Here is a 24,246-nt window from a genome sequence, read left to right on the forward strand (position 1 = left end):
AAGAATATACTATGACTATCAAATTTCATGCTAAATAGAGGATATTTCCCTGAAACGAGTGAATAACGGACATATTTCATCGAGTGGATGACAAACTCAGCATTTTCACGAGTGACAATACTAGAGTTTTTCACCGACGAGATGAAATGTATCCCTTATTCACTCGTTTCAAGCAAATATTCTTTTTATGTTATGCTAGCATACGTTGGCTACTTAAACTTTGTGACACAGCGAATTAGCAGATTTCTTACGGTAATGTCAGCTGTTTACCGTACATGCTCTGCTGTGCAATGTGTACCTGCGCACAAAGTTAGTTCCATATCAGATTGATACAAATTAACTGACATTTCCAGAATACAAACTACAATTTTCAAGGATAACAGACAGCGATTATTAATAAGAAAACAACCACAAGTAATGCATTAATGTATGTTGGCTTTTTTTTTATTAGCGCGCACGAAAATATTAAAAAAGTTAAACCAAAGTGAAATTGACGACACGCCATTTTTTAACATTCCAATCGGTGATAACGGTGAGTGAATGAAGCTGAATTTGGCTAAAATAAAAAGAATACAGAATAATGTGAGAAACTTTAAAACATATATACAATATCTAGTGGACATTTCAAGTGTATTTTATTCACTGTCGGTGACCAAAAATAGTAATTCATGTAGTGAACAAATAACAATATTTTTTCACTACAGTGAAGTAATTCACTCCTTAGCATAAAATAAAAGCTCGTCTTCTCACTTTCCAAGTCAGCTTGAATTAAATAAGGTATGATATCCTTTGCAATTAGACATTTAATTTTGACGATAGGCAATAAACAAATATATTATATTTGATGGAAATTCTACTATTAAATATTACTTAAGGTTTAGAAATATGCTTATTATTGTGTGTTATAAAGACTACCGAATATATATATATATATATATATATATATATATATATATATATATATATATATATATATATATATATATATATATATATATATAAATTTTTGCCAACTCTTAATACTAAGTCCTTCCTAAATTATTTAAAACATTTAATGTTCATTTTCTTGTCGAATCGCATATATATTGATGAATGTATTGAGAACATCGACTTCTGTGAACAAACTCGTGTAAACTTATATGGGAACTACACATGTGACTGTAACTCCGTATATACAAAACACGGCTTCAAATGTACTGTTGAGTTCTGTGAAGATAGATTTCTCCAAATGTATTAAAGTAATATATTGTCATCATTATCACCTTTACTAGTTTAGTTTGAAGTTCACTGGTTCATGAGATCTTGTATTACCTCTGTAATGTCACCAAATAGGTCAATAACATTAGACTGTGAGTTTTTGTTTTCCAAATTGCATTTGAAAGTTCATGTTAACAAACTGATTTATTTATGAATGATAAACTTCAAATAAAAATATTTTCTATCAACTTGATGAAAGTAGTGGCGAGAGACAACTCCCCAATGTATAGCTGAAATGTATTATGAGGCTTATCCTTATAAACATATAATTGTTTGATGGGAAGTTTGGCCACAAATGTGCATGTCCCCTCCATCCTAGCATAGTTGCAGAGGTTGCTTTGCTGGCTGCTTCTCCACTGGATGACGATATTAAAAACGATGCCTATGTAACGATAACCTTCAATGAAAAATAATCTGGTTGAGGATTTTTAGCATATATTTAAAGCGGTTTTAGAATGCCATGTATCACATACTGAGTAACCCATTCGAACAAATTACATTTTGGCACGTAGACGTCATATATACATATGAAATTATTGGTCATCGACAGATGCTTTATGCTTGTGTTAATCGGGAAATCGATCTTTTTTATCCGAACATTGAATATACGCCATTCATGATTGGACAGGAATAATATGAACATATCAGAGTAGCATAATGAAAAAGGATTATTTAGTTAATACCAAATCAAAGGTATACCTAAAGATAGAGTGTTAAGGACACACGGTACTAATTATACGGAAGAACTGTGAACCAGTCTAGAAATGGGTGAAGAAATAATAGAGTATTTACAGGTTTGGTGGTCCATAATTGGTTAATAATAAAAATTAAAATTTTAAGAAAAATATCTTTTGAGAGCTTATCCTATATGTAATGTAAGAAAAATATTGACACATTTCTACTGATGCAATTTTAGCATTTTTACAGGCTTGACTCAGGAGTACTCAATACTGAAAGTAGCACCTGATTCATTTGGTGCAGAATCAATAACACGTGTTTCATGCACATGTATGTAAACAAATTGCCGCGGGTCATATGGTGTTCTCCACACATAAGCTTGCACCAAGGTTAGATGTGCACGAAAAATTATAGGTGTCATTATCAGCACCCATAAATTTTAAGTTATTGAATTTTGAATATGACATTGTTTCCATATGTTTATCATTGGAGTGGAATTAGTACCGTGTGTCCTTAAGAGTTAGTAAGATAGTCGATTATTCAAACTAGAGAGGAACTGCATGAGTCTTCTTTACAACTTAGGTTGGTCTTATGGTCTGACACAAGGTCAGTTTGGGTCACCTGTGCAAGCATATAATCAAACTGGAACGATTACAAAAATATCGTAAATGGAGTGATTTATGTGAATTTCTCCACCCGTATTAACGTTAATGCAGAATGTACTGATCGACAAAGACACCATCGGTTTCGTAGAACAATCTGTTGTATTTTGTATTTCTGTTTGGTTTTTTCCTCGACCAACCATAAGCATGAAGACCATTCACTATCTGTATGAGTGCGATTCTTAAATAAAATTACAGAATATACTTTGTCTAACCTCTAACAGGAGGAACGCACAAGTTTTACGGTAGACTACCATTCGATTGTCTAGTATGGTATGCTGCTCATCTTGGTCGTTGGTAGGTAACCCTGATGCAGCGAGAGAAAACAAATTGGTATATATTGCACTCAGCAATCCGGGGTAGGTGTTGTTAAATCTTGTAAATGGAAATACTTGTATTGTCCTTAAATTGCTGGCAGTAGTAATCAATCCTGAGTAGCTTGTCACAATAGTAAACAGCAAATGTACATTAATATGGAAACGTCTTTTAAAGTATAACTTTGCTTAAATGCCGGGAATATAATAGTGTTACTTAGAAACACATAAGAATTATGAATTATGTGTAACTATAGATAATATTTCTCATCCTTACTTAGATTAGAGCTTAATTCGTTTATGTATAGATTCATAAAAGTGTCACATGCATACCATAACGTATGTAAACCCGCATTCTGCATAATGAACTCTAGTCTTCATTCGTTCCAGTGACTGAAGAGCTTCGATTTTTGTTTAGGTTTCTTTATAGATCCTCAACCTAGAAGGTCTCAGGAAAGTTAGCTACTATTCATATCAACACATAAATCATTGTGCTCCTTCCCTTCACCGCTGGAATAAATTATTGTCATAATTATTTTGTCTTTGGCAGATGTCAATGAGTGCTTTGAGGAAAGACACAATTGTACGCAGGCTTGCAGGAACACTAATGGAAGCTTCGTCTGTTCATGTTTTGGAGGATACGAAGGAAATGGCTTCACTTGCAAAGCCTTACCAGGAAGATATTCTGTCCAATTGACCTTTACATTCAACATTAACATGAGCAATGAAAACTTGAGTGATTATAATACGCATAGCAAGTACATCTCTGCCGTGTATGCCACAGTAAGCTAAACATTTTAGTAACTGATCGAGAGAAAAAGCAAACAAACACAAATTGTGCTGTTTGTTAAAATAGATAAATTTGATCTCTGTAAAGATTAAGTTGTATGTATTAATTTGTATATTTCCATGATTTAAGCATATTCAAATGGAGGAAATTTAGAAAAGAATCATAGTATCAGTAGAGATTCGTAATATATTTTCCGATACAAGTTGTAACCTACGGTTGCTTTTACATAAATTCCAGCTATGCATAAGTGATCCAGTATATTTCATTTAGTACAGTTCTATAACTGGCATTATAAAGACAATTTAAAGTTAAACATTACAATGCACTTATTTTGTGCTTGCCTATTTTTATTCCAGCTGTCAAATTATTCCCTACAAATTTTCGGAGAAGATTTTGTCAGTGTTGAAATACAACGAATATCGCAAGTATTCAATATCTGTACACTGAACTATAATATTTTATTACTGATCATTTAAGCATTCAATTTAATTTCTTGGCTGCAAAATATGTTCATATAAATCTCCGTTGTGTCAAATGTTATCCAATAAATTCAACAAAGTGTTTTGCTATAAAACTGTTAATTTCCATAATTGATAAGTGCCGACGTTTCGATCTATTTAAGACGTTTGCACACAACGTTGAGATATTTTTAGCTATTGTGTTCTTTTAAAACGGAATAGCCATTTTTGAAAAATATGTACTACAATATTATATCAGATGTCATGTAATAACAAAATAATGCATATGAATTCCGTCGTAAATAGCTCAGGAATACGATCATAAGTATACTTTTGTTCGAATTTTTCACCTTATTTACTCTTGGACAGAAAGTGCGTATATACATTTTTTGACCAAATATATCTAATAAAGGTTGAAACGAACTCTAAAAAATATATCCGTTATTGTCTTGCAGAAAGTAACTCAACCTTTGAAGCGTCTTTGTCTTCTGAATGTTTTATCGTCAACAGTAAACATGCTTGGATTACCTCTGCATGCAATGGATTTTTTAAATATATTTTGCGTTGATTCATTTTTGTAAACAGCATCGGCAGTTTAAAAGTGGAATATCTCCTAATGACTCAGGACAGTGTGACAGCCAAATCTTCTCTTGTGAAATATGTGCTGGGGGCCTATACTGAAAATTTTTACATAAACGGCACAAGCGCTCCTGTACTAGCTATTGAAAGTAATGGACAAACAAGTAAGTTTAAGTTTTACTGCATATGCCACTGACATGTCTCTTTTACGCCATTTTATTTTGTAATTTATGATCATTTGTAGATTAGATACTTTTTTAAAATCTCGATTTCAATTTTCATTATTACTTTAAATAGACAAAGCAAATGCACTTGCTTAATTAGAGCATATTTCATATCGTCATTTATATAACATAAATATATACAAATCAGGTTTTAAATTAATTATGATATTCATGCGTACGTTGTTACTTAAATAAAACTTCGTCGCGAAAATATAAAAGTCGATGTTGCTTTGAAAGAAATGATAAAGCTGATCATTATATAACACATTAATTTAAATCAGTGAATTGTTGTTACTCTTGAATTTCAAAGGCTGCACAAATACGACTTAAAGCTAGTTTAGTCCGTTTGTACTAATTGCTTATCAAGAGTATGCGGAGAGTACATATGATTAGCATACCTTATTTGTAAACGTCCAACAGGCGTAAGTATTAGTCACGTTTTTATTTGGCAGCACACACGCATAAAAGGCAATCTAAATTGCTAATTTATGAATGAGTCAAATCGAATTTGCAATGGCCAGCAGTTGATCTTAGCATGCACAGAAAGAAGTGATGATCTAAAAATTGAAATATGTGGTGGTGATTTAGTCAGAATGTAATGTAAGATTCGCTATATGTACTTGCTTGGTACCATAATATATATATATATATATATATATATATATATATATATATATATATATATATATATATATATATATATATATATAAGGTTGAAAGTACTGTACAGTATAGATTATTAAAATAATTTACTCAGAATCATCACTTTTGCAAGTTGTACCCGGTATGTTAAAGAAGTAAACATACTGCATAAAGGATTACTAATACAGAAATAATTTAATCTGCACGACAAAGGTAGGGAAAGTATGTACAGAATTAATACTAACAAATATAAATACATATATAAACGAAAAGTATATAAAAGCCCGCACATAAACTCAAGCGTACATTCAATAAGCCGAACGTTGGTTCTATATTATATTTATAGTATCCGAAAACCAGGACCAGTGTGAGGCAAATGCGATTCTCAATCAACCCTGTCAACCGGATTATGAGTGTATAGTTCAGGTGAAGGGTCCAGAATGCAGGTAAGCACTAATTCCTTTTATCATAAAAAGGCAAATTAAGAGGCACTGCTTATAAGGAAATGTCCTATTTGGGGTTTTATTTCCATTGTCACATTAACAATAGAAAAAGGGAAAAGGCAGACGTAGAACTTAACACAGACGACATCCGCTGAGCGTGAGAGGAAAAATTAAGATAATTCATTTACCCATAGTGTCTGTACATCTAAAGTAGTTTATCAGTTAGTGAAGAAAGTGGAGATATTATTGTTTCCGTCTTTATTAATCGATCTAATATGTATATTTATGAAAGGAATGTCTAAAATGTCTGGTCTAAATACACTATATTGTCTATGAAAGGCCATGCGATTACCCAATATCATCACGTTATTAAGACAACGTTGTCACATCCCTAAGATAGTGACATGACAACAATATATGAAACCATTAATGTCAAATGAGGCAGATAGAAAAGAGAACGTGATGACTTTGATAAAAAAAAGCAATTGGGAACATTTGTGGTAAAAACGGAGTCAAACATTAAATATTGCGTTGCAATCGTTATGAGTTGAATTAGAAAAAAATGTTTTTCTTTTTGGTTATATACCGAGTTATATCAATATGTAATAATGTTTAGATTTTCGCATGGGAGCATAATGCTGCGATATAACGTTGTATAATGGTTAACTGTACCCATATATTTGGTTTGTATAATGGTTAACTGTACCCATATATTTGGTCTGTCTCATCATGGATGTGACTATGTTTTACTCCAACATGTGATATATTTAAAACGTTTCCTCCTATTCATTCATATTATTATTTTCTGTATTTTTTTGTGGTATTTATTCTGATATAAGTGGCGAGGAACATATTAAATGTAATAAACCTCTTTCAGATGTAATAAGATACATTGTACATGTTTATACATCGACCAAACCTATGATCATTCCGCTTTTGATTTTTTTCATATGCTGTCTAGTTTATAGTGCCTTCTCGTTCCAAACCTATGATCATTATGCTATTGATTTTTTTCTAGTCTAGTTTCAAATGCCTTCTTGTTCCAAACATATGATATTCCGCTAAAGATTTTTTCCAATGCTGTCTAGTTTCTAGTGTCTTCTCGTTTAATTTATTACATTTGCATTAAATTATTTTATTGTCTTAAATTATGTCATTTAACAAGATATGTACTCTGACGTTATTTCTCTTGCTTATATTCCAGACCAAAACCCAAAGGTACGTTCAGCTAAAGGTCTTCGTTTTAGTAGGGACTTTGATCAACTGTAGTGAGGTTATTATTATCAGGTTCTACTTTAGGATGCTCAATGCAATATTTGCTCTACATTTCAAGAATAAATTATTGCAGGTATTTCGTCTGTTTAATTATAGATGATTCAGGTGTATTACATCTAAAATAATAATAATAATAATAATAATAATACTAATAATAATAATAATAATAATAATAATGATAATAGTAATAATAATAACAACAAAAATATTGAGGACTTTGTATAGAGCCTAATCTTTATAAGCTCAAAGCGCTTTACAACATTAGACAACACATATAACATAAAAAACATAAATAATGTGATTACAAAAACAAGCACCATGAAATTGGAAAACATAAAAAAAACATGCTGAGAATATTTAAGGTAGGAAACATTATTAGGTCTTTAAGTTTGTTCTTGCAGTCGGTATAAGTGAGTTTTGAGAGCACTCTTGAATGGCATGACTGTGTCTTTGTGTCTAAGTTCAGTGGGAAATTCATTCCACGTTGCTGGGCTCTGGTATGCAAAATAACGCTGTCCATATGACTTCATTTTCATAGAGGGAATAATGAATATACGATTGTCAGAAGAGGAGCGTAGGTATCTTGCTGGTGTGTGCACATGGGTGAGGTCGGATATGAATGTTGGACTAGAGTCCGACAGTGAAACGTAGCACAGAGAACAAATTTTGTGTTTGATTCTGGATCCAATGGATAGCCAGTGTATGGTACAGAGCAGCGGGGAGGTGTGCTCTGATCGTGGTACTCTAAGTATGATCCGAGCAGCTGTGTTTTGAACTTTTTGAAGTTTCTGGAGCAGATATTGAGATGAACCGGACATAATTGAGTTACAATAGTCTAGTCTTGAAAGTATTAATGAACGCACAAGTGTTTTAGTGGCATCAACTGAAAGATATTTGCGAATTGAGCTGATGCGTCTCAGCTCAAGATATGCAGCATTGCATATGCACATGACATGTTGGTGCAATGTGAGAGTACTGTCCAGAGTAACACCTAGGTTTCGTACTGATTGTGTGAATTTAATGATGGTGTTGCTGATATTTATTACATGAGGTAAATGATGTGAATGAGAAAGTCTTTGTGCTGTGACCAGAATGGCCTCAGTTTTATCATCATTCATCTGCTGCTTGTTACATGTCATCCATGATTTCACATCAGAAATGCACCTCTCTACACCTTGGATGGTAGCATCAACTTCAGTTGGGTGGCTAGATTTGTATATTTGGGTGTCATCAGCGTACAATTGGTGAGACACTGGATGATGATCTATGACACTTGAGAGCGACTGAGTGTATAGAATGAAGAGAACAGGTCCAAGAACAGACCCCTGTGGAACACCACAACATAGATCAACGGGGCTGGAGTGTATTTCATTTGCAGATACAGTCTGTGTCCTGTTGACCAAGTAGAACTTTAACCACAGTAAGGCTGTATAATGAATGCCTAATACATGCTGGAGACGGTCTATTGTGTCAAATGCTGCAGACAAATCAAAGAGGGTGAGGACTGTAATATTTCCGCTATCCAACACAAAGAGAATGTCATTAAGTACCTTTAGAAGAGTAGTTTCAGTACTATGGCAGGGCGATATGCAGATTTTACATTGCTAAAAAGACTGTTTGAATTCAGATGACATACAAGCTGGGATAGAACAACCTTTTCTAATATTATTGATATGACTAGGAGATTAGAAACTATGCAGAAGTTCTTTAAATCGTTATGGTCTAGTGTTGGTTTCTTCAACAGAGGCTTTATAATGGCAGTTTTGAAAAATGATGGGAATTCCCCGGATGAGAGAGAGGTATTAATAACATCAGTTAGTGAAGGCAATACTGGATCTAAGCACTCTAGCAGCAGTGATGTTGGAATTGTATCAAGTTCACATCACTTTGGTGCACTCTTCATCAGGATTGTACGTACGAAATCCATAGAGACAGGTTCAAAGGCTGCTAATAGTTGCCGCTCAAATTCTGTATCCCAACTGTATGGTGACGACGAGTTAATTGAAATTGCATTGTCAAGTTTATCTATGATGGTTTGTGCTTTGTTACGGAAGAAATTTGCAAACATGTCCGGAAGGTCGACTGGAGAGAAGGTAGTGGAAGTGGTGTAGATTTGTTCTTTGACATTAGATTGTTAGTAATCTCGAAGAGCTCTTTGCAGCTGGAACTTTCCATTATCTTAGTAGTGTAATGGGCTGATTTCGCTGCATGAACTATATTTGTGTCATTCCTCTTAGCGGCTTCATAGATTTGCTTATGAATAGTGAGTCTGGTGGAAAGCCAAAGCCTCTCAGCTTTACCGCGGTCTCTTTTAGCAGTGCGAAGCTGGTCCCTTACACTGCTATACCATGGAGAACACTTTTGAATTGATACTGTGCACTTGGTAGCTGGGCATGTTTGTCGAGCAACGAAGGCATGCAGTTATCGAGTTGTTCTGCTGTAGGAAGTAAGCAAGTTGTTAGGTTTACTGGGATGTCATGCATTAGTTTGGTTCTATTTATAATACGGAGGTTTCTCTTAATAACAGATAAAGGTGGAGGGTTAGGGACTGACACGTCAAGATGGCATATAATGCAGAGGTGATTTGATGCAAGGTCATAGGATACCAGGGAGGACCGTAGAATGTTATGATCAGGTCTATGAAGAATCCAGTCTAAAATATTACCATGTTTATGGGTGGGTTGGTTAACTGACTGTTTGAGGTTGAAAACATTAATGGAGTCTATGAGTTTTGATGTGTTTGGGTTTCCGGGACAGTCGAAGTGAAAGTTGAAATCTCCAAGAATAATCAGGCTGCCACCTATCCAATTTCCATACACCAAGAGATTCAGAACCTGCTCCAAAAAAAGAGATTCAGTGAGCTTGTTTTTTCTACTAGGAGGAGGGCGGTATAGGCAGAAACAATGGACTGACCTTTGCTCAATGTCCCTCAATCGAGGTATTCCATGTATTACTTATATCACAACATACATTATCTTATATGTGTCAAAGTCAAAGTTCGGAAAGATTTTGAATTGATACAAAAGAATGTAAGTAAATTTCATGCTTTATACAAGTATATATATATATATATATATATATATATATATATATATATATATATATATATAGAGAGAGAGAGAGAGAGAGAGAGAGAGAGAGAGAGAGAGAGATAGATAGATAGATAGATAGATATTATTTAATATATGAAAATACATATGTATATTTTTATTCCACTTTAGACAATTTCAATCTCGTAGTTGGCCTTGGTGTTGGCATTCCGCTGGGAATACTTCTCGTGCTGACAATCATAGTTCTAGTCTTCTACTTTAGAAGAGGTGCAAAGAGTCAAAGTTTATCAGACGGCTCGTCGCTCGATGAAAGGTTATAATATTATATTCATTTCATGTTTGCAATACATATAATGCATGTTGCTTATTTTGACAGAAAACACATGCGTCCGTCAAAATAACAGCATAATTTAGAACAAAATCCATAAATTAACATTATCCAACTTGTTGTGATGTCATAGCAACTAAGAAAACGTAATTTGTACGAAAATGGATCTACCTTAAAACATATATTTATCCAGTAGTATAATAAATAAGCTATGCTCCAAGTCTATTTTGAAATCTACGGTATCATACACTGGTGACCTAAAATCTTCTGAATAATGTTTGAACAACGTGTACATGTTAGCAACTGACCTTAGAGGAGTCTACAGTTCTGGTAGGCGTATATTTTTTAATTACCACTATGCTATACTTTTGATATTCTGTTGTTTTTTCGATTCTTTCTCTAGTGACCTTGTAACATTTTCAACACTATCGCGCATCATAATCATCATACCAACTGCAAACATTTCCGCCAACATATCATCTAGGAAGAATACTATATTTTAAAATAAACTGACAGACAAATACGGCAAACAACATGCATTCTCTTGAGATAACACTATTTAGCTGTAAACAAGCAAGTATAGTACGAGTAAACTCCATATAGGTGCTGCATAATATTGGACAATACAAGGTGTTCTTTCTGTTTCTTATCAAAATCAGACACATCAAAAGATTTCTAATTGCAAGACGATAATTGGTTCTTATACATGTTCCGTATTGAGGCAAGTTTGTACAGACGTTGGTTCACTACCGGTATATTATTTGGGTACACCGGAAAGTCAACCTGGTCTATAGTTTTACAAGAACATAATACTTGTTGAGATTGCAATATGTGGGTACAAAACAGTGTCTTCGTTCCATGTTACATTTGACCGCTGATCCAAGTTTTAGGATTATTCAAATGACGGAGTCATATTATTACACATATATTTTATGTTCCTCATTAAACATAGATCTAGAGCTTCAGCTCATGGGTTCGTACCTCCCGGAATGATGCCGACCAAAATCTCCAGTCATGTGCGCAGTGGACCCTTCTTTGCTCCATACCAGTGGGATTCCGATTCTGAGATGTCCTCTGTTAGCTTTCATCGCGAACGGAGAACTTCAGAGCCTCAAAGTTATCAATCAACATTTGAAAACTCACATCAGGGACGCATGCATGGTATGTTTTAATGTTCAACAAACGTACATTGTCTACTAGATTAAGAAGAAATCACACAATCTCTTTATGTAAGAATCTTTCCGTTATGGCTTTAACAGTCTATGAAATTAAATACTGATCAACGAGGACATTTCCCAAACGACATAACAGTTATGCTAGATTACTTTGTAGCAAAATTAAGCACTCTGGTAAAGTCTCTCATTATTGTGCTGTATAGCGATTTAAATTAATACTATAATAAGATATATACATGTGTGTGTGTATATATATATATATATATATATATATATATATATATATATATATATATATATATCAGTTTCATAGAAGAAACTATGAAATATTATAAATAAATGCATCGCAAAGCAATCTGTTACGTTTTTTAATGTTATGTTTGAAACTGTGCAATTGTTTGCAGATCATTTGAGAGAGGAAATGTAGCTAAAATTATGTAACACACACACACACACTCACACACGCACACACACACACACACACACATATATATATATATATATATATATATATATATATATATATATATATATATATATATATACACACATAATTATAGTTACCATATCTTTATAAAGTAATTGTTTTGAAATTTCGAATGAATAAAATACATTTTATTCCATTACAGGAGCAGCTGAAGATGACGAAAGGCAACATCAGCTATCTAATTTCTCATGGGACTTCATGTTTGAGTACATGAATCCTAATGAAAGGGTAGGTGAATATTATGCAAGGAGGGATGCATAGTCAGTATCGAAATAAGTCTTTCGCCACAGTTGACAAATATGAGCCACCTTACAAACAGCTGTTGAAACAACTGTTTGGAAGTCTTGACAGTGAAACATTGCCACAATCAGTGCTTGTGTCGGCCGAAACATTTTTTTACACTTGATATTTCGTTTTACAAAATACTTGTGCATTGTTCAATATCATTTCATTAGAGAAATTTGGTGTACCACCCTAGACTATTTATCGATGACAAAATCGTGTCAATTTGAGAGAGATTTCAAAATATTTGGAACTGAGCCAAAATAACGCGTTAAAATGGTGGATTTACATGGCTGCTATTCATATCTTTGTGATTGTGGATGAATTTACGTATGTGACGTTGCATATTAGTATCATTGATAAGTGAGGATTCGGGCTCACCTAGCTGCGTGAGCTAGTTGAGTGAATCCCCAAGGATCTATAATACTTTGGGGTTGGGTGTTCTCGCTCAATTTCGTGAGCTATGGGGGTTTTGACTCATTACTGTTTGTTTTTGATACTATGTTTTTTATGTCCGTGTGCAATTGTGTGAATGCCGCCTCATGAGTATATTTTATCGTTAACGGGTCTCAGTCCGTCTTTATGGATGAGTACCGTGGATATTGTGTGAATATAAAGTTCTCATGCAGCGGTATTGTAAATGTCCTTGTAATGATTGTCTGTATTAATCGATGATTGTGATGTGACCGATAACGTTTCTTTGACACCATAGGATTTTTTTCAGCATCATCGAATGTGATGCAGTACATTTTCGATCTAAGTCCGATGAGCTCCTTTTCATTAACGCCGCAATAGAATGGGTTGTCTTGCAGATTATCACTGAGATATAACAGTTATCCGTGTTGATTCACCTCTGCGTAAACGTCGTCGGCATGAAATTCGTACATGACCTAATCTGTATCGGTCATGAGCAGACTGGTTTTGTCCCCGTTTAACCTTTTGATATAGGCGTAGTGAAACTATACATACTCATTTGTTAAAGATCGAGGACCGCCGCGCTGACGTAGATGGGCTTGTCCAGCTGGAGATTTTTTTCTTCTAGATTCGATAACAACAAATTCTTCTTCAAATATTTTCATGCGTAAAAAGGCATCATTGACAGCAAGTTTCTCGAATCGTCGCATATCATTGACAGTTTACTTTTTATTCTATGTCTCATGTTTTCTATGGGGTTTTTTCGAACACACTGTTGTTCATCAGTTTTGACAATTTTTTTACCAAAATCCGTAGTGGCTTCAGCTCCTTGTGTCGTGTTGAAGTCGATGTATGCTTTTATCCACGCTGACTCACAAAACTTGAGAGTGCGATGAACAATATGAGAACAAGTCCGTGCTGGAGAGCTTGTTCGAGCAGCCGACGATGTAAATTTTATTTGAAATTGTTCGCGACATTAAATGCAAGTGTTTTCACTTGGTGTCTCCAACTCCGCACTAATTTGCTTTTGTTCAAGTTGTTGTTAAAAAAGCGTGTCATCGTTGACGAGTAGATGTTCAGCGCAGAACGGATAATATCGCTGTTATCGTTATGGATATGTTGTGGATACATGAAATAGACTTCGACGAAATATCCCCAACTGCTATCCTATCCAGCCTGTCTTTCCTCTAGGAATTGATGTCCGGTGGTAAATTGCAAATCTCCAACGGGACGTGGTCATAATATAACGTTTCTGTAGCGATTGGACGTATCACGGTAGATGATGTACGTGGATGGCTTTATGGGATCGTACGATGACATGTGTTTGTTGTTGGCGATAGCATATGTTTTGGTGAAGACGAATATTCCTCCGCGAATCATTTGCTCGGTTAACATGAACAACTGCATCGTCGAGCGCCATCGCTTCCATGATCATCTCGACGTCCTCTTACTATAATATGGAATGCTGAATAACATTATTTTGTCGATATCACTGCGCAGTTTTCTGTTTCCGCGAAATCTCTTTTTGGATAATATTTGTCCATGCAGTCGTAATATTTTTCGGATACGTCATCGTCTTCCTTCAAACCAAATCGTCATAGTTTAATGTGTTCGGGTTTCACTACGGTATCAACGATGTTCGGATGCAGTTCCTGGATAATCGTATGAAAAATTCCTTCGATGTTGTTTGCCAGCCCTGTCGGTTCTCTATCGTTACAATAATTAAATGCAGAAATAATACTTGTTTATGACTTCCGAAAAACTCAGCGTAGTCTGTCTGAGCACGTGATTGTTATTTTCAGCGACTGAGAGAACATGAACCGCATCTGCGAGTATTTTTCGTTGTCGAGAAACAACCGCTGAAATAGCATTTATCTCACTCAGTCGTTCATCGATGTGCCAAAATACATCCGACGTAACACTGGGTTTTTCGTATTGTTTTCAGGACTCAACAACATAGACATCGACGCTATTGCGAGAGACCATCCAATGACATCACCGCAAAATAATTCAAAGACTGCTACGCCGCGTTGGTGTCAGGATTCAAATTCGACATATGATGATTCACCGCGCTATGGAAGCTCTGCCTGAACGATGTCGAAAAGGATATGTTGAATTTCGCTTGAAAGCGTAGTCTGTTTTCATGTATCGCCGACTGTCTATCAACATACCATTTGAAAAGATCAGCAGTCGTCGTTGACGCGAGGACGAAAACTTTTATCTCGCAGCCTTAAACGCATCAAGATAGTCTGCAGTCCTTTCAGCGAGAAGTCGCTCAGGAACTTTAAGACACTTATTACTAAAATCGGCGAAGCGAAACAGATGTATGATGTAATTCAAGATCAGTTTCCGCACACACTCAAATCTGTTCAGAAAAACTCAAATCGACTCAGCATCAGCAACAACGATTACTGGAAAAATTAGTCCCTGCACTCGAAACATCTTCACCGCGATGATGAAGCGCCCTGAAGCAGACAAAATGGTGAGAAGCCAGAAAGTCCGAAATGAATAAAAAGTGAAACAGAAAGAAAAACAAACAGCAGTGTCACTAAAAGAGATGGAAGAAGAGAAGAAAACACAGAAGCCAGTATTGAATCACAGACAAAAATGAGAAAGAAAGGATAAAGCTAGAAAAGGAAAACATTTGGAGTGCATTTGACTTTTAATATCGGTTATAGAGGTTCTACTGTTTTAAAAAGAGAGTACCTGAAGGATTTTGTAAGAAAAAAAGGGCCAGAGATGCAAGACCATGGGATGATAGGATCGTCCGCCTAGGATAATTACTATAAAATGGTAGTACGTCGCTTGTTAAGTAATATCAACCACATGTAAGGCTCGACGCTTCAACCCATCAAGCACGAGAGTGACACAGAACACGTAAGTAAGCTGCATGAATAGATTACAATGCTGAACTGAAAGAGGATCTGAAAGTCGGGGGAAAAGTCTATCGATCAGGAACACGTGCCTTATTGCCCGTGCTGTCGCATGATCCAGCTTTTATAGTAACAGTATTAAAACAGGCTGACATTCCAGCTGGATTATAGTCTGCTTGTTAGACAATAGTTGTCGGCGGATCTAATGCAGGGCGAAGAGAACAGCTGAAGGAACACGCCGTGTAAAGAAGCCTGCAGAGAAGGTAGAACTTGTTGCAATGGAATGCATACCGGAAGAGACTACTGCAGAGTGCAAGGAAGCCGGACTTTAAAATGTGTCAGCAGCCGATAAAAAGGAGAACAAACCGTCCTTATGAGATGGCAAAACGTCGTTCGGGAAGAGGAAAATTAACAGAAGGATGGAATGAGGACTGGTCAAGGTATCCATAATGGAAAAGGTATCCGCTACTACAACAATCGTCTCGCGGTTAAAATTGCTGATCGCATACAAACAATCGGGGAATATCGATGAGGAGATCTATGACAAGATGAAGGACATCCTCGGTCATGTTCATGATTGCAAACTGGTGACGTCGGATTCGTATCAGATTCCGTACGATGGCCAGATTTAGTAACATGTACTTAAAAAACTTCTTTTCAGAACAATCATTTTTTCGATAATTTTTGTTTTCAAAGAGCTTTGTTTTTCAACATGACTCTCGACGATACCACGTTGTTGTTTGACATATAACTTCCGCACTTATGTATAATCCCCCTCTGAAATTAAAACAACAGTAGTCGTACGAGATCGGGCTGATCTGAGTCGAAATATGGAACAACTTCTTTAACGCCACTGCGAGCAATAATCGGTTTTTGTACTGGTCCTCAGCTCAGTGACAAAACGAGCACGATCTCACCAGACGGATACAACATAACCAACATCACTATGGAAATCTCCAGATTAATCACCGACAACCGGCACGCCGTCGACAACATAAAAATCGAACCTAATATTCCGCGCTGAGAACCGGAATCACGCTCTCTAGTGATTATTGCGTAGGATTTGCCATTTCTAATTCGATAGGATCGGTTCTCAGTTTTAGCGCAGATACTGTCTTAAACACCAATGGAACGTACAAGGAAAATCTTTCCGTCAACATCATCGACCTGAACATCCTCCTCTTCAGCTGCTAGATCGCACAGAGATCGTTATCCTCGATCAAATCAACCTAAAGTGTGATTTACTCCACTACGATTAACGTGCTTCCGGAATCGCTCATGCAAATTAGTCCTAATTCCTTCATTTATTATCCCATCCTGAACACATAACAATCGCGGAAATCACAATGTACTTCCGGAAACACCGTCGATACTAACCACGGAATAATTACATATTATCTGCACGTGCGAAGATTAACTGCATAGGCGTAAGGTCTCGTAGCGCCAAAAATCTGCATAGAGATGCAAGCATGTAAATAACTAGTACAAAAACTGTTCACAGATAAATTAGCGGCCATGAGATGATAACGCGTAAAGAGGTGTAAAATCGTGCGTTGATATTTATCTGCGTTGTTTTCTTCCGTGCGAAAAACTCTTCCAGGTATCGCATAGAATGAAGCTCTGATTCCCTTCAAAGCGACAGACAATAGAATCACTGGAGAGTTCTCTGCAGCTGGCACGGCCGTACGAAAAAAATATCCAACAAATTTATGCTTGAGCTATCACCGATACCGTTGTCGACAGCGACTGTCACATTTGCAGGACACTCAGCTGTCCGATCTTTCCACAGCACAAGAACAAAACGAATTTTACAGGATCTTGAGAGATAGGGCGAGCCGTGGACCAGTCAAGCCATATATTGGTGTCATCATCCCCAGTTATGTATTAAAAAGATTATGGTAAAAAATGTAAGACATTTTTGGACCCCAAAAATATAATGTATTTTATTAACAGTGCGTTTTTTATAACATCGTTATAACAAATCAACGTCACGTTTTCGAGATTTACTCCCGATTACCTTATAATGAACGATGATACTCGCATCGACTACAGAGTTCGAGTTCGTCGAATACCAAGACATCAACGTCATTAATCCCAACGTGAGCGCGCATCGAAAAGTCGAGACGCGTGACGAATATGTGTACCTGCTTCCCCATAAAGCCTTTCCGGAAATTAGGGGGCGAAAATTTAAACTATGGCGAACGAAGATTATGTCGTAGGATTTCAAGTCTCGCTTCAAAACAACGGATGGTCGTTATTCAAGTCGTTATACCAATTGAACAACCAGACCGTGGACGAAATCAAATTTCTGCGTACACGAAAGCGAGCACGATCCTGAATTTGATCATGTCCAGCAAGGAATACATGCAAACATGCTCAACCAGCATGTTATGGTTCGGGGATACCAACACGGGAGCTGCGGTGAGTAACGAATTTCTCACTGCACTGTCACACTGGTACGATGCACTTACGAATATATAAGCAGCTCACGTTATCATGTACAGACCAGAAGCAGCAACAGCAGATGCATCTTTTGCTTTATATGAAAGGAAACACTGCAGGATCAGACCTAGTAAGAACTCCTAAAGCATTTGCGTTGGCACATGAACCTACCTCTACCTACAACGAAGGACTCTCAGCACGTCGCGCTATCACCGATTCCAGTCAAGAGATATATATCATGCTTCAACTCTGCAACATCTTCTGAGTGTGCATGGATAGCCACGCGGTGTTCAGACTCGTAAAGCACACGCTGATGCTGGGAAGAGATTCAACCGCGTAGTAGATTTACGGATCAGGTGGAGTAGTGAAAGGACAATTCATCATGGCATGCTTGTCGTTGTTGATACCCAAAATCACGCCATAAATAGCTCACATGCTCGAGCTGGAATCGACGATGGCCAGATTCATTAAGAAGCTGCACTTTGAACGGCATTATTTTACATTCAACAACTTGTCGCTGTTCAGTTGACCACGTCGTGGAGAGTATCTTCCAATCCAGGCAGCGACCTTACCAGGCATTGCTCGTGGCGTTTCAGCTGGCGACAAAACGCAGAAATTAGGAAAGAAACAAGCACGTGTTTGACAATCTTGGGTTGTCTGGCATTCATGAATGCATCAGACAATAACCATAGCGATATCTCGAATGCAACTTCGACGTCGGAACGAGAAATTATTCTTCCGCGTACAGATGCCATGGAGAAGTACCAGGACGTGGAGACGGGCACGCAAATATAGATGAACGATTACGCTAACTTGTATCATATTTTCCATTTCGATGTATCGAAACAATCCGAATGTCTAAAAGATGCACAAGCTGATATCGAAATCCGATAAACTATAACCGATCTGGGTGGCGATTACGTGTGCTACGCTCTGGTTACGTCAGACCGTTTCTTGGCGCTCATTTGAAAACTGAATGTGATCATCTAATCATCTCCAAGTCACCACCACGTTGTTCAAACAATGAATATCCTCGTAAAGACAAAATAATTCTTTAATAAAATTATATAGCGTTGCCCCCACCCACCCCCACCCCCACCCCTTTACGGCCCTGGGAACGTATATGTCCTTTGTCAGAGGCAAACACTCATAAGAAAAGACTAAATTCTATGTTTAGCAGTTCCGGATTATCCTAGCAGTAAAGGTAGCATAGCCTACGGGCTCCGCACTTTCAAGGGGCCCGCGTTAAATGCTTTATAGCTATCTAGCTATCAATTTACCTGAATATAAATAATACTATTACTGAATGTCTTGCATATGTGTCCTATTATCTGGTTGTATAGCAAATGAAAGAATGCAATTACTTCACTATGCAAATTACAAATGTATGTGTTTCAATATTTATGTTTTTTTTTTTTTAAATGTAGGGCTTCTTATAACATATGATACAGGCTCCGCACTAGTTTAATCCGGCACTAATCTTAAGACAAGTGAGATTGTAATTTTAGAAGTGGAGGGGATCTTGGTCGATTTTAAGAGATGATAAAGGATTTAATGTGTGCATGTGATATTTGATGCCAAGTTCATATAAAAACATACGATCAAGCTATTTCCACTTCCGTCTGTCAGTAAGTGACACTTCATTGGAAAATAACTTATCGTCTGAAAAATACAGTATAGTAGCAGCCACATAATATTCGTAAGACATTTCTCAAAAGTTTGTGTGAATACACTTTGTATGGGTATAAAGAAAATATACTATTTTCATTGACCTGATCGACGGTGATCGTAACGTCAGCTTTTGCTGTACTTGTTTGATTAGATGGGGAAAAATAAATCACAATATGAAATCCAGAGAAAGAACCAAGCACACATATTGAATTAATAATGGGAAGTCAAGAAGGAAAAACATTTTCATTCCGTATAGCTTGCAGATTTTGTGTTTGCTTTCATCAAGGACAACATTATCGGTAAACAGTAAATACTTTTAAAATTCCATGCCGTCATCCACTAATATTGATGAATATATAAATATATATGCACTGGCTATCCTTTTGTTTCAGTATGAGATTAGACGTCCCTATACAGATCCAGTACCAAATCCTTTATATCAAGTGAGTATAGTATAAATTTTCTCCAATTTATGTCACTTTTTCAATTTCGATTATGTTTAGATATTGTTTGTTTTTAAAAGTAACAACTACATATTCTCAATAAAATTATACATATTTGTTTTTATTAGTAATATGTTCTTATAAAACTTTGTAATTTTCTAGTGACTGACATTCATTTTGTGGTTAGAATATTACATTAATGACCTCTGTCATGCTTTCATTTATCCATTTGACTTTCCAAACGTTACTGTGAAAACAGTAATAGCCTTATTTGATGTCGAAAGTTCACAATCCGTTTATTAAGTTTCAACAAGTCTAGTCTTACATCAATAAACTAGATAAAAAAAGTCAAAGATAACTATTGTAGCGATTATTTGCTTTTCTATTGAATGTCATTTAAGTTCTATTTATGAAATGGAGAAAAACACATTGGAATTGGGGCACTTAAATTCATGCAATTTAGATCTTCCACATTTACCAAAATGTATGAAATATAAATCGGTGGGTTTTTTGCCTTCCAGGCGGATGCTTGATAGCGAAAATTCTCAGGTTGTATTCGCAGTTAGTACTAGATGAAATTGTGACTGCTTTGCGGGTAAAAAATGTTCTATAAAATCACCATTTTACACACTACATGACGAAATCCAATTATGTGTTAACTGGATGAGACAACATATACAAGACAACAGATGTATAATCAAGTCAAATGTTTGTCTTTAAATTGTGTTTTTCATTATGTTTGACATATTAATATTTTTTTAATTGCAAATTTTATATTGGTTACTACATACATGTGTATTATATAAATATTACCACAGTAGCCCCAGTTACAAAAAAAAACAGTATAATTTAGAAATATTATATATTTATCAATGCCTTTGAATTCCAAGATAAATCGCTGAATATTTGAGCCATTTAACATTGCACAATATATTTCATGGATTTAGTCGTAAAAGTAGGTTTTATTATGTCAATTTTTTCGTTCGACACGAAACAAAATGTATTGAAGTGAGAATCGGAATCGTCTTGCACATGCCTTTTATATTTCTTCCTACCATCTCGATGCCAACAATGGCGTTTGCACATATGACTGTGAATGATATTCCACATGTGCCAGGAAACAGGCTTCACTAATATCGCCATTAACATGTTTTTGTGACTTTGAGTCAATGCATCGTTACTGTGGACCCGTTTCTGTTAAAATTACGATTGCAAACAAATCTGAACCACACATTTAGAAGTGAATCAAGTTACGCGTTACGATGACAAAGGAATGTCCTTGTATGCATATCTATTGACAAATGAATCAGGTATTGGTTTCTTTTCAATCGATTTCAACTACGAATTCAGTGGATTTTCTATATTCAAATTTCATATAGGTTTTCTATGTTACTCTAATTATATTGGTAACAACTGAATCGCGATTCATATATTGTTAATAATTACTGTGATTTTTCCAGCCTACTCTGTGCAAGTTTAGAATAGAGACTGGAAGTAACATATCTACAATTTTGGATCCCTGATTTCAATACCAATGTCAGAAATGAACCTAATCAAATGTATTGAGTGGTCTATTCAAGGATGATTATCGAGATACTTCATTGACTGTACTAACATAGCATACATAGGATAGCTGCATAGTGTTCTTGTGTCATCAGACTCGATTCGTCATATCACAATCAGAATTATACGATTATAGCTTTTCCTTTTTTATATTTCTGTAGCTAATCATGCTTATTGCATTATTCATAGAACATGATGACAAAGTGCCACGAAGACTTGTTCTCTTAATTTGTTGCTGTCAGATTGATTCCAAAAAGGATTTAATTCCATTGTTTGTTTCTAAAATAGTATTTTGTTAGGTTGATTATATATAAAATCTACTATATACCATATTGAGCCATACCTCTTCGTAGTAGTTGCAATAGATGATACAACTGTATTTAGAGCATTAATGAATTTCTGAATTAAAACAATAGTATGGCATTTTGCAAATTACAAGTGTCATTACACAATCTATAACTCTATACAGTTTATATTAGACACTTACTTTTCTCGTTAAAGAGATGTTTGTACAACAAAAAGATTTTGACATCCCGATATAAACTATATCAGAACGTTTCTTCTTTTAATTGGATATCAGAACAGAAAATATGATACATGTTCCTTTTTTTTTAACGATAACACTAAGATCGAATAAGATCTTAATGACTCGATATGTATGATGATATCTGGTTGTGTTTGCCAGGATATACTTTTACAAGATGCTCATAAGGATACATATTATGTAACTAATATAACGTTTTGAGAAACATGCATAAATATATGTATTCCTATGTTTATTTTGATATTCGTATTTCAATAAAAATGTAACCGTTTCAACACTTGAGTCACCTTTATCATTACTTGCGAGGTTACTATGTATGTACCCATTCTGCAGTGCATTTGTAAAGGCTGTGGTTGAAGAAACGTATTACGTAGTATCTTCAGACTTCCTACTTGAAGTATTTATCGTAATTTTCAGGGACCGAGTTCGTACGCAAGCTTTTTTCTTTAGTTGCTTAATTTCTACTAACATTAAAAAACTGCCGCATTGGCCAAAGAATTTGGCAGTGTTATAATATATTGCAAGTCAGATAGTTAAAAAAACAAACGTAGAACACACAAACGTATTTCATTCGGAGTTATTTAGCATCTTAATTATATGCATCTGATCAGTACACAATGAAACATTATTATAGAATACTGGCGCTGAAATCTAGGCCAACATTTAAATATTACTGTTCCTCTCTTTCTCCTATACTCTCACGGATGAGTTCACATATACCGTCCACCGAAGTTCCTAGTGAATGAAATAACTCAATCTTGCTTACATTGCCCTATCTATACTACGGAAATCAAAGCTGTGTTTGGTATAACACAATATAAAATAACAGACTGTTCTAAGATTAAAAAAGTTTATCCAAACTATGGAAGAAATATCGAAAACAAAGTTCATGGACATTCGCACAGAACCCCAGATCCTCCATTGCAATGTATTTTCATATATATATATATATATATATATATATATATATATATATATATATATATATATATATATATATATATATATAACAAAAATAACGTTTTATCTATTTCTCCCAAAGGATATGAAAAGCCAACTATTTGCTTGGCTTTGGTAAATATGTTTGAGAGTTAATACCATTCGCAACAGCGATGTTACCAGTGTTCCCATCTGTAGTATTAATTGGAGAATAAAATAAAAAATGCTACAAAATTCTGTATCTATTTGCAAGGCAATTGTTATACGGCTGTTCTCTTCAATACGTAATGAAACCAACATCAACAACAACACGAAGATGAACAACAATATCAAGAGTAACAACAACAACAACAATCATCAACCCACGCAGACAAATGTGAGATGGCAGTGATCCGTAACGGAGAAATAATAATAATAATGTTTATGTGTAATACAAGCCAGTGGTCCATGATATATATATATATATATATATATATATATATATATATATATATATATATATATATATATATCCGTACATCATACTGTATAAAAAGATGTAATAGTGCGTTACGAAAGAACATCCTATACATTCGAAGTAATATATATGAAAGTAATCATTATTTGGTTTTCCGAACTGAGTTAGATACTATTATATACTGCAAAGTAATCACACAATCGAATTTAAGGGTAACCCTAAAACTTGCACGGAACAAGTTTTCCGATATTGATAT

At 35.4% G+C, this 24,246-nt stretch overlaps 1 protein-coding gene and 1 pseudogene across 2 annotated transcripts in view; both read left to right on the forward strand.

The window, feature by feature from the left end:
- LOC149791506 (uncharacterized) overlaps positions 1 to 10,692 on the forward strand; it is a 42,661-nt pseudogene extending 31,969 nt beyond the window's left edge. The window contains exons 29-34 of the transcript XR_016423304.1: positions 3,462 to 3,694; positions 4,058 to 4,122; positions 4,745 to 4,902; positions 5,951 to 6,050; positions 7,252 to 7,265; positions 10,544 to 10,692. The product of XR_016423304.1 is annotated as an uncharacterized LOC149791506 (transcript). The remainder of the gene's footprint in view (positions 1 to 3,461; positions 3,695 to 4,057; positions 4,123 to 4,744; positions 4,903 to 5,950; positions 6,051 to 7,251; positions 7,266 to 10,543) is intronic.
- LOC149791507 (uncharacterized) lies at positions 7,180 to 22,869 on the forward strand. Its single transcript, XM_089970036.1, has 6 exons — positions 7,180 to 7,265; positions 10,544 to 10,685; positions 11,653 to 11,861; positions 12,505 to 12,590; positions 20,437 to 20,487; positions 21,009 to 22,869. Exons 3-6 carry the CDS (start codon positions 11,690 to 11,692, stop codon positions 21,018 to 21,020), a joined length of 321 nt encoding a protein of 106 aa, XP_089826162.1. The 5' UTR covers positions 7,180 to 7,265; positions 10,544 to 10,685; positions 11,653 to 11,689; the 3' UTR covers positions 21,021 to 22,869.
- The last annotated feature ends 1,377 nt before the right edge of the window (positions 22,870 to 24,246 follow it).

The sequence above is a fragment of the Sinohyriopsis cumingii genome, chromosome 9 (genome assembly GCF_028554795.1).
Source record: "Sinohyriopsis cumingii isolate HCF-2022 chromosome 9, ASM2855479v2, whole genome shotgun sequence".
Lineage (NCBI taxonomy): Eukaryota > Metazoa > Mollusca > Bivalvia > Unionida > Unionidae > Sinohyriopsis > Sinohyriopsis cumingii.